General features: G+C 42.5%; 1 protein-coding gene across 1 annotated transcript in view; it reads left to right on the top strand.

The window, feature by feature from the left end:
* Window positions 1–12,679, top strand: part of armc3 (armadillo repeat containing 3) — a 64,879-nt gene that overhangs the window by 36,612 nt on the left and 15,588 nt on the right. Inside the window, exons 12-14 of the mRNA XM_078427660.1 lie at window positions 1,325–1,461; window positions 5,098–5,266; window positions 8,352–8,452. Of these exons, the coding sequence (XP_078283786.1) occupies window positions 1,325–1,461; window positions 5,098–5,266; window positions 8,352–8,452 (407 nt within the window). The remainder of the gene's footprint in view (window positions 1–1,324; window positions 1,462–5,097; window positions 5,267–8,351; window positions 8,453–12,679) is intronic.

Genomic DNA, 12,679 nt, shown 5'->3' with positions numbered 1-12,679 from the left:
CTACCCAATACTATTTCTCACCTAATGCAAATTTCTTTCAGTTCCTCTGTCTCTCCAGATCCTCAATGCTCTAGTACATCTGGGAGATTTTGGTAAAGCATAGAATTACTAAAAAAAAATATTGATTTACATGTTTTACTAAATATGGGTTCCAGGGAGCGCTACCCACCTGGATAGAGAATTGACTTCATAGAAGGAGAGTGATGGTGGAAGGTTGGCTTTTGGACTGGAGGCCTGTGACTACAGTGCCCTCCATAATGTTTGAGGCAAAGACCTATCATTTATTTATTTGCCTCTGTACTCCACAATTTGAGATTTGTAATAGAAATCACATGTGGTTAAAGTGCACATTGTCAGATTTTAATAAAGGCCATTTTTATACATTTTGGTTTCACCATGTAGAAATTACAGCAGTGTTGGGGTCCCATTTTCTTTCTTCATGCCTTCAAGGAGCCCTGACTACCCCTCTTCATAGTGGAGGAAGCTACATGGTTATAGCAACTCCTGAAGTCTGCGTTGGGGATTATTAGCTATCCCAGGTGATAGACATTTTACAGGCAAAGAATGATATGTTTCTCACTTGCAAGTTTACATTCTACTGCACTTATATTGCTTAACATTTGCTAAACTTATTACATGTTACAACCGACCGCACCTTATATTTAATTACATTATTTCTTTTATTTAAAAAAAAAAACGGCACTTGCAATATGTTAGCTCTCATTGTTGTGCAATAACTTGCTGTCTTGATTGCACTGTACACTGCCTCGACCGTATTGTAATTGTTTTGTCTATATTGTATTAGAGGTCAGTAGATTAGGTTTAGCTTGTTATGGATAAAGCTTTATCCTTTGTACTGTCTGCTGTGTGTGATTGCATCATCTGGACTGCTTTAATTTCGCTGTACTTTGTGTAGTGACAATAAAGGTTTTTACAATTTACAATTTACAATTTACAATTAGAAAAGCAATTGTATTTTCCAGGTACCAGAGATGGAACAATATTCTTTATAAAAAGCTCAGCCTGGCTGCCATCATCTTACAAACATGGCATTTCATATAGCCCTCTGGCCATATGGCTCAGACTGCCAAATAGTACAACATTCCTTGTGCTTGCAGTGCATGTACATTGCTCATCATTAAACAGGGGGTGCATTATATCATCATCTCTAATACTCATCATCTTAAGGTCTAAACTTTCACTGAGAGTCGACTAGTGTTTGTTATTTTCTAGCTACGTAGCTATCAGGTAATTTAAACTGATATTTATGGGAAACAAATGACTATTAGATTGAAATGATACATTTTTGAGTTTGTCCCCACAGCTGAGAAATGCTGGTGGATTGGAACCACTTGTTGAACTATTACATTCGGATAATAATGAAGTGAGACGCAATGCTTGTTGGGCTGTTCTTGTCTGTGGGAAAGATGAGCCAACAACACATGAACTTTGTAAACTCGGGTATGTATAGAGATCAATACACATCTTATTTTGGATATTAGGAAATTTAAAAATGATGCAAATGACTTCCAGATTTCAAATATTCTTGAAGTAATTTATTAAACTGTAATAAATCAATGATAATGTAAAACAGTAGATAAAACCTTAATTACATTTACCCTTTCGATTACTTTTATTGATTTTTGCACATTACTGCAAGGAAACAGCATTTAAATAGCTTTTCATGGTTTCCACTAATCATAAATTACTTCAACAGTTAGTCATTAAAATAATCTCTGTATGAGTGGAATAAATGTTTGTATGTTTTTGCAAAGACTGTGCACTATTATCCAGTACTAAGTATTATAAAACATCTTCAATTGAATTTATTTTAATGGAACTACATACAGGTGGTAATGCCCATAATTATTATTAACAAAGAGTAGTCACTGCTAATGCAGTATGGGTTGTACTGTAATTACCATGTTAAATTTATTATATTATTCACTGGGAGTTACTCATCACCATCATAATCAACTCAAATAATTGTAAATTATACTACAAGAGATAAAATATATATATGATTGAAAACTGATTGCAAATTTTTCAAAATATTTAAAATCATTTGCCTCTTGTTTTCTTTCATTATTTTTGGTAACCATGAGCTACATTTCTAAAACAAAACAAAACATGGGTTGCCCGTGGCAAGGCTATTATGTAAATTGTTGCTAGGACCTCACTATATGATTCTTTCATTGATTTTCCATCGTCACAATGAGGAAAGAAACAAATTCTCCCCCTGTGTAGTCTTTTTAGGAACAATGCCATCGTCCCATCCGGGAGAGGAATGCCTTGATATCATTGAAATTTTTCCAAATTTTGAGTCCTTGTCACATGTCTCTGCACCATCAGGATATCATTGCTCCTAATTTTTACGTTAAAAGCCTAAGCATCTGATTGAAAATGATTAAGTTGGAATGTTTGTGTGGTGTGGTGTAGTTCACCGTTTTGCTGTACAGTGTAACTATTTTTGGTGCATTCATCTGATTTTTGAAAACTGAGCACTGTTGCTCACCCCGCGCTCATACACAAGTACATGCAGACTCTTTTTCCACAGACGTGAGTTTTAAGTCACCTGTAAAAACGGAGTTTCCTGCACTTCCTGCTTTCTAGCATTCCATTACTTGGAACCCACTTCCTCCTCCTCCCCCTAGTTGCAACAGGGACAGAGCCTCCCCCAATCCCCCCCCCCCCCCCGTCCTTATCTTTCACCCCATCAGCCGTCGGATAAAACACATAATTCTCCAACATTTTTGCCACCTCCAACGGAATCCCACCATTAGTCACATCTTCCCATCGTTCACCTCTTTCCACCTTCCACAGAGAACTCTCTGTTTAACTCTGCAACTCCCTGGTTAACTCTTCCCTTCCCACACAAACCACCCCCTCCCCAGGTACCTTCTCCTGCAACCTCAGGAGATGCAACACCTGCCACTATACCTCCACCCTCGACTCTGTCCAGGGACCCCCCGACAGTCCTTTCAGGTTAATCAGAGGTTCACTTGAACCTCCTCCAGCCTCATCTACTGTATCCGTTTGAGACCAAACGTAGGCTGGGCAATCGTTTCGCTGAACACCTACGCTCAGTCGACCTGGACCTACCTAATCCCCTGGTTGCTAAACACTTTAATTCCCCTTTCCATTCTCATACTGACCTCTCTATCCTGGGCCTCCTCCTATGCCAGAGTGAGGTCACACGTGAACTGGAGGAACAGCACCCCACATTCCACTTGGGTAGCGTACAACCCAACGGTAAGAACATTGTATTATCCAATTAGTTAACTACAAACCACCCCCCCTCCCCCCCCCCCCCCCCCCCCCAATGCCCCACCTGGACTCGCACATATTTTTCCTCTCCCATTTGCCTTCCAGCCCCCTCACCTGCACCCATCTATTACCTGTCAGACTTTGTCCTGGTCCTTCTCTCTTCCAGCTTACTTCCCCCACACCACAATCAAACTGAAGAAGGGTCTTGGCCCGAAGTATCACCTACCCATGTTCTTTAGAGATGCTGCCTGACCCACTGAGTTACTTCAGCAGTTTGTGTCTTTTTTTGTAAACCGGCATCTGCAGTTCCTTGATTCTACATCTTCCCTATACCAATCATTTTCGCTTCTTATTCCTACTGGGGCAGGCTGACTTTGGATTCTTACCATTGTGCTTTTAAATGCCTCTGACATTTGGATGTTGGTTACCCCTCCAGCAATTGCTCCCAGTCTTCTTCCGTCAGGTCCTGTCTTACACTATTGAATATCTGCCTCCACCAGTTTAGGGCCCTATCTCGATGGTGACACTTTAAAGTTGCCAGTAGGTAAAATTTTAGAAAAAATAGACCAAGTGGACCTGTTGGGCCCAAACCTCTCCTGCATTGGTCCAGCAACCTTTCCTCCCCCACTCCCCCCCCATCCCCCCCCCACTCCTCCCTCCCCTCCCCCCCCCACTCCTCCCTCCCCTCCCGCCCCACTCAGCCACTCACCCACTCCATCCCCCCTTGACCCCCCAAACCTCTCCTGCATTGGTCTAGCACCCTCCCCTCCCCCACTCACCCTCCCCCCACTCACCCACTCCATCCCCCTCAACCCCCCTTATCCCCCCTCCTCCCCTCCCTCCCATTCACCCACTCCATCCCCCCTGAACCCCCCTTATTCCTCCTTCTCCCCTCCCTCCCCCACTCACCCACTCCACCCCTCCTCAACCCCCCCAACCCCCCTCACCCACTCAACCACTCCATCCCCCCTCACGTGACTGCCGTTTGCACCATCGCAAAGTCGAAATATGGTAGGTCAAAGCATCGTAAGTGGAAGCATCTGTATTAGATCAACAGGCCCCAATTAAGCATTTGCGGACTGACGGTAGCCGCACCCCCACCCTCATTGGTCGCCATTCCTGTCACTGGCGGGTCCCGCCCCTGGCGGCCATCGTGAGCCCCCTTCCCTCATTGCCTGCCACTCCCGTCACTCGGGCAGGTCCCATTGTGACGTCGAAAGCTGAAGACGGCCAGGGTAAGTTGAAAAGGTAATTTTTAAACTTTCAAATGTCAATAACTTAAAAAATATAAGATCAATTTGAATGAAACTTGGGTAATACAGACCCCAGGACAATGGTGAATAAGGTGGGCCTAAAATAGTCGCGCTATCGTGTACCGTTTTGGCTGTGGGATCAACAGGGAACAAACATACGGGACAAACGGGAACAAACATACGGGACAAACAAATGGAACAAACAAATGGGGGAACAAACAAGGTGAGAGTTTTAGTAATATATAAATCGATAACCAGGATAAGAAATTAATGGGCACATGGAAAAGATGGTCATCAAAAAAAGCCAGAATGGATATGTAAAAGGCAAACACATGAAACCACAGATGTTGGTTTACAGATAAAACACCAAAAACACAATGTACGGGTATAAAGCAGTGAGTTATTCTGCATCTCTAGTGTTGCTAGATTCATTGTACTTGGAATTCTTAATTTTGATCGAATAAACCTCTTATATTTTAAATTAGGGTGAATATCAGATACAATCAGTAAAGACAGCCTCATAATCAGTATTTTATACATTCTTATGAGTGGCTATAAAATTACTTTCATTCTACAGTGCACTGGAAATTCTGCAAGAAATAAATCAGTCTTCAAGTCGCCGGAACAATTTTAGTGAAGTAGCTGTGAGCAGACTTCTTGACCATCATGCATCTCTCAAATATACTCTGAATGGATACTTGTCATCGGACGACATCATTGTGGATGGTTTCTTTGATCCTGGTCGGGTAAAAAATATATAACCTTATATATCCATCTCACCTTTGCCTAATTAACAATCACGTAAATAAATAAATAATAGGCAACCAAATTACCTGTTCTCTGGGTATAATTTATTTACTCATTCATGTGAAATGGGGTTTTATTAAAAGACCACACTTTATTGAGCATGCCTAATTGTTTGAAAAAGATGATGATGAACCAACACTTAGATCTGCTGCTGCATTAATGACTTGGAAGGCAACTTGAGGGGACATCACATTGACCTTCAAAATGGTAATGTTTGAGTTTGTGAGGTGCAGTAGGTGAAGTTTTGGTGGGTTACTGCAGCTGGTAAATGGTACGCACAGATGGTGGTAAAGCCATTGAATATAAAAGGGAGGTTTCTCTTGTAGAAAATGCTCATTGCCTTGTATTTTCATGATATACAAGGTCCATACATTGTTGAAGTTGACAATCAGCTCATTGGTCTTGCTAATGTTCAGAACAGGATTCTTGTTCTGACACCATTCAATCATGTGCTCTGACTCATCATTATCCTAAAACCCAAGAACACCTGCCTTAGAGAGACACCTATGTCAGACTCCTATTCATAGACTTCAGCTCTGCCTTTAATACTATCCAAGCTTATCACAAAATTCACAGGACTTGGTATCAGCACTCATCTCTGTAACTGGATCCTCCGCTTCCTGTCCAAAAGACCAAATCAGTAAGGATAGGGGACAAATCTACAATAATCCTCAACATGGGAGCTCCGCAAGAATGTGTTCTCAGCCCCTCAACTCCTCATACACCCACGACTGTGCAGCCATGTTCAAATCTAATTCAATCTTCAAATTCGCAGAAGACACCACCATTATGGGCCGGATATCAAATAATGATGAGACAGAGTATAGAACAGATTATGTGCTCAGTCCCCTGCTCTACTCTCTGTATACCCATGACTGGTGCAACAGAAAGGCAGCCAGCATCATCAAAGACCCACACCACCCTGGCCAGCGTGGAAACAGGCCCTTCGGCCCAACTTGCCCACACCAGCAAATGTGTCCGTGCTACACTAGTCCAACCTGCCTGCATTTGGGCCATATCCCTCCAAACCTGTCCTATCCATGTACCTGTCTAACTATTTCTTAAACGTTGGGATAGTTCTTCTCTCGCAGCTCATTCCATACACCCACCACCCTTTGTGTGAAAAAGATACCCCTCAGATTTCTATTAAATCTTTTCCCTTTCACCTTAAACCTATGTTCTCTGATCCTCGATTCCCTTACTCTGGGCAAGAGACTCTGTGCATCTATCCAATCTATTCTTCTCATAATTTTATACACCTCTATAAGATCACCCCTCATCCTCCTGCGCCCCAGCCTACTCAACCTCTCTCTAAAGCTCAGACCCTCGAGTCAATATCCTGGTAAATCTTCTTTGTACCCTTTACTGCTTAACAACAACTTTCCTATAATATGGTGCCCAGAACTAAACACAATACTCTAAATGCAGCCTTTCCAATGTCTTATCTAACTGCAACATGATCTCCCAACTTCAATACTCAATACTCTGACTGATGAAGGCCAATGTGCCAACAGCCTTTTTGACACCCTGCGACTCTACCTGTGACTCTACCTTCAAGGAACAATGCACCTGCACTGCTAGATCCCTGTGCTCTACATCGCTCCCCATAGTCCTACCATTCACTGTATGGGTCCTGCCCATGTTAGTCTTCCCAAAATGCAACGCTTCACATTGAATACTCATTGAATCACATTGAACACCGCTTGAATACTCTACACTCGCCTCAGCAACTATAAACTTCTATGGACTACGTCTTTGGTTGCACTATGGACTTAGGCTTTTGCACCGTTATGGTTAACTAGTAATATGGTTATTAATTTATTGTATTTCGGATGATTATATATGTAACTAAGTTTATAGGACTGTAAACCTGCAGTGGGTAAAAATGTCATTGTTTCGTTGACAATCTTCTTTTGTAAACCAGCAACTCCAGTTCCTTGTTTCTAATAAATATACACTCTTGACTCTCTTGACTGTTTAACCCTAGCCTCCCAGACAGCCTTGATCCACTGCAGTTTGTCTGCCGTTGCAACAAGTTTTTGTCAGACGCCATCTCCCTGACCCTACACTCATCGCTGGAACATTTAGAATACAAAGATACATATGATCCCCTGAAGATACTACTATTTATTGACTATTTCTCTGCCTTCAACACCATAATCCCAATCAAACTAATCGCCAACCTCCTGGAACGATGACTCATCATCATCATCAGTGATAAAACATCTTAGCCTGCTTAACATGACGAATGTTAATATCTTAATTCTGGTTAAAATCTTTCCTACATTTATTCCATTGGTTTAAAAACCTGAACAATGTACAGTGTCCAAAAGTTGTCCATCTAAAATGCTCTACAGATTTAACATTACATTCTTGCTTTTTTATTCTACTTCACTGTTAGATGAAGCCTAGGAATTCAAAATTCAATGGATTTCAAAACAATGTTTTTTTAAAGAACTATTATGATATTGAAGCTTCTACATTAATCTCATATGCTATATATATTTTTTCAGGCTCTTTAAAATGAAATATTATAATTACTGTGTATTTTTTCTTGCTAATTTGCTATCTGTTAATTTATCAACATATTTAATGATGTCATCATGCTTAGATAGGGTGATGTCTCCCTTAGCCAATATAAGGGCGGTCACGGTGGCGCAGCGGTAGAGCTGCTGCCTTACAGCGAATACAGCGCCGGAGACCCGGGTTCGATCCCGACTACAGGTACTGTCTGTACGGAGTTTGTACGTTCTCCCCGTGACCTGCGTGGGTTTTCTCCGAGATCTTCCGTTTCCTCCCACACTCCAAAGACGTACCGGTTTTGTAGTTAATTGGCTTGGTAAATGGAAAAATTGTCCCTAGTGTGTGGAGATAGTGTTATTGTGCGGGGATCGCTGGACAACGTGAACCCGGTGGGCCGAATGGCCTGTTTCCGCGCCGTATCTCGAAATTAAACTAAAAAAAGTTAAAACCATACAGTACTACACATCAAGATTTAGCTAACTGAAATTTTTATCATTATAGATAAAACCAAATGAGAAAATCTTGACTCTTGAAGAATTCAGTAATCAAGACTTAAACCCGCACCGGCCAATACTTTTAATTAATGCAAAAAAAACGAATGAGTAAGTTGTATTTCATCTTAGTACTTTCAATTCAGTTTGCAAAGGACAAATTGTTGCTTGACATTTAATATATTAAAGGACCTTAGTGGTTTGGATCGAGGTTTTATCTACTTTCCCATTTTTTTAACTAAATTACCAGTGAGTAGAGATAGTGCCAAACCCTCCCTCTCTGTATGTCCCACCCCTCCATCCCACTATCTAATAAGTAACATTTAATGAGCAGATAAATGGCAGATGGAGTTTAATCCGAGCAAGATGAGATGTCGCACTTTAGGAGAACAAATGTAAGGGGAAAATATACAGTTAATGATAAGCGTCTTAACAGCATCAATGTACAAAGCGATCTTGGGGTCCAAGTCCATAGCTCCATGAAAGGGGTAAAGTAGATAAAATGGTACGGAAGGTGTATAATATGCTTGCCTGCATTAAGAAGTGGGGGGGGGGAGGGGTTGACAAACTGGGAATATGAAGATGGAGTTAAAGGGGAAGTGAATAGAGGAGAAATTGCAAAGGACTCTCGAATGAATGGGAAGGGAAGTTCGAGAAGGGATAAGAGAGTAAGGTCAGGGCCAATTGTGACCGGTGTGAGAGGGGAGGTGAATACCGAAATTAAAGTGTTGTATTTAAATGCGCGAAGTATAAAAAATAAAGTGGATGAGCTTGAGGCTCAGTTAGACATTGTGGGAATCACTGAGACATGGCTACAAGAGGACCAGGGCTGGGAACTGAATATTCAGGGGTACACAACATATAGAAAAGGCAGACAGGTGGGCAGAGGGGGTGGGGTCGCTCTGTTGGTGAGGAATGATATTCACTCCCTTGCAAGGGGTGACATAGAATCAGGAGATGTAGAATCAGTGTGGATAGAAATGAGGAATTGTAAGGGTAAAAAGACCCTAATGGGAGTTATCTACAGGCCCCCAAACAGAAGCCTCGATATAGGGTGCAAGTTGAATCAGGAGCTAAAATTGGCATGTTGCAAATGTAATGCTATGGTGGTTATGGGAGATTTCAACATGCAGGTAGACTGGGAAAATCAGGTTGGTAATGGACCCCAGCAAAGAGAGTTTGTGGAGTGTCTCCGAGATGGATTCTTAGAACAGCTTGTACTGGAGCCTACTAGGGAGAAGGCAATTCTGGATTTAGTGTTGTGTAATGAACCTGATCTGATAAGGGGACTCGAGGTAAAAGACCCATTAGGAGGCAGTGATCACAATATGATAAGTTTTACTCTACAAATTGAGAGGGAGAAGGGAAAATCGGAAGTGTCAGTATTACAGTATAGCAAAGGGGATTACAGAGGCATGAGGCAGGAGCTGACCAGAATTGACTGGAAGGAGGCCCTAGCAAGGAAGACGGTGGAGCAGCAATGGCAGGTATTCCTGGGAATAATGCAGAAGTTGCAGGATCAATTTATCCCAAAGAGGAGGAAAGATTCTAAGGGGAGTAAGAGGCACCCGTGGCTGACAAGGGAAGTCAAGGACAGCATAAAAATAAAAGAGAAGAAGTACAACAAAGCAAAGAAGAGTGGGAAGCCAGAGGATTGGGACTCTTTTAAAGAGCAACAGAAGATGACTAAGAAGGCAATACGGGGAGAAAGGATGAGGTATGAGGGTAAACTAGCCAATAACATAAAGGAGGATAGTAAAAGCTTTTTTAGGTATGTAAAGAGGAAAAAAATAGTCAAGGCAAATGTGGGTCCCTTGAAGACAGAAGCAGGGGAATTTATTATGAGGAACAAGGAAATGGCAGACGAGTTGAACCGGTACTTTGGATCTGTCTTCACTAAGGAAGATACAAGCAATCTCCCAGATGTTCTAGTGGCAAGAGATCCTAGGGTGACGGAGGAACTGAAGGAAATCCACATTAGGCAGGAAATGGTGTTGGGTAGACTGATGGGACTGAAGGCTGATAAATCCCCAGGGCCTGATGGTCTGCATCCTAGAGTACTTAATGAGGTGGCGCTAGAAATTGTGGAGACATTGGCGATCATTTTCCAATGTTCTATAGATTCAGGATCAGTTCCTGTGGATTGGAGGGTAGCTAATGTCTCACTTTTTAAGAAAGGAGGGAGAGAGAAAACGGGAAATTATAGACCAGTTAGTCTTACATCACTGGTGGGGTGACTAATCTTCTGGAATTCTTTGAGGATGTAACTAGGAAAATTGACAGGGGAGAGCCAGTGGATGTGGTGTACCTTGACTTTCAGAAAGCCTTCGACAAGGTTCCACATAGGAGATTAGTGGGAAAAATTAGAGCACATGGTATTGGAGGTAGGGTACTGACATGGATAGAAAATTGGTTGACAGACAGAAAGCAAAGAGTGGGGATAAATGGGTCCCTTTCAGAATGGCAGGCAGTAACTAGTGGGGTACCGCAAGGCTCGGTGCTGGGACCGCAGCTCTTTACAATATACATTAATGACTTGGATGAGGGGATTAAAAGTACCATTAGCAAATTTGCAGATGATACAAAGCTGGGTGGTAGTGTGAACTGTGAGGAAGATGCTATGAGGTTGCAGGGAGACTTGGACAGGTTGTGTGAGTGGGCGGATGCATGGCAGACGCAGTTTAATGTGGATAAGTGTGAGGTTATCCACTTTGGTGGTAAGAATAGGAAGGCAGAGTATTATCTGAATGGTATCAAGTTAGGAAAAGGGGTGTACAACGAGATCTGGGTGTCCTAGTGCATCAGTCACTGAAAGGAAGCATGCAGGTACAGCAGGCAGTGAAGAAAGCCAATGGAATGTTGGCCTTCATAACAAGGGGAGTTGAGTATAGGAGCAAAGAAGTCCTTCTGCAGTTGTTTAGGGCCCTAGTGATACCGCACCAGGAGTACTGTGTGCAGTTTTGGTCTCCAAATTTGAGGGAGGATATTCTTGCTATTGAGGGCGTGCAGCGTAGGTTTACTAGGTTAATTCCAGGAATGGCGGGACTGTCATATGTTGAAAGACTGGAGCGACTAGGCTTGTATACACTGGAATTTAGAAGTATGAGAGGGGATCTTATCGAAACATATAAGATTATTAAGGGTATAAGAAAATAACTGCAGATGCTGGTACAAATCGATTTATTCACAAAATGCTGGAGTAACTCAGCAGGTCAGGCAGCATCTCGGGAGAGAAGGAATGGGTGACGTTTCGGGTCGAGACCCTTCTTCAGATTATTAAGGGGTTGGGCATGTTAGAGGCAGTAAACATGTTCCCAATGTTGGGGGAGTCCAGAACAAGGGGCCACAGTTTAAGATTAAGGGGTAGGCCATTTATAACTGAGATGAGGAAAAACTTTTTCAGTCAGAGAGTTGTGAATCTGTGGAATTCTCTGCCTCAGAAGGCAGTGGAGGGCAATTCTCTGAATGCATTCAAGAGAGAGCTGGATAGAGCTCTTAAGGATAGTGGAGTCAGGGGATATGGGGTAAAGGCAGGAACGGGGTACTGATTGAGAATGATCAGCCATGATCACATTGAATGGCGGTGCTGGCTCGAAGGGCCGAATGGCCTTTTCCTGCACCTATTGTCTATTGTCTATTGTCTATTATTGTTCGGGGCATTGAGTATTTGAGTCAGAAAGTCATGATGTAGCTCTATACCATATTGGTTAGGCCACATTTGGAGTATAATGTACAGTACTGGTTGCTGGCCTGTTCTTGAGCTATACGGTTCTATGTACACTGCAGTGATATCATGAAAGGGAAATTCCAGCTATGATTCCATAGAATCATAGAATTGTTATGCCACTGAAGAAGACCATCAGATGTCAGATTCTGATCGTGAACCTGCAGAAAGGAATTGGCCCGGAGTCCCCAGCCACATCCTCAGTACCTGCACTGACTAGCTGGCAAGAGAATTCAGGGATATCTTTAATCTTTCCCTGCTTCATTTTGAGGATCCCCTATACTTTAAGAAGCCTGTACCAAAGAAAAGCAAGGTAACATGCCTTAATGACCGTTGTCCAATGGCTCTGACCTTCACATCCTGAAGTGCTACGATAGGGTAGTCATGGCACACATTAACACCAGCCTTCCACACAGCCTTGATGCACTGCTGTTCACTTACTGTCACAACAAGTCCATGGCAGATGCTATCTCCTTGTTCCTACACACCTCACTGGAACATCTGGATAACACATACCACCAGACTTCGGAATACCTTTTTTTCTCTCTGTTATAGACAATAGACAATAGGTGCAGGAGTAGGCCATTCAGCCCTTCGAGCCAGCACCGCCATTC

The sequence above is a fragment of the Rhinoraja longicauda genome, chromosome 2 (assembly GCF_053455715.1).
Source record: "Rhinoraja longicauda isolate Sanriku21f chromosome 2, sRhiLon1.1, whole genome shotgun sequence".
Taxonomy (NCBI): Eukaryota; Metazoa; Chordata; class Chondrichthyes; order Rajiformes; family Arhynchobatidae; genus Rhinoraja; species Rhinoraja longicauda.
The sequence above is the reverse complement of the archived record's forward strand: the minus strand, read 5'-3'. Positions and strand labels throughout refer to the sequence as shown.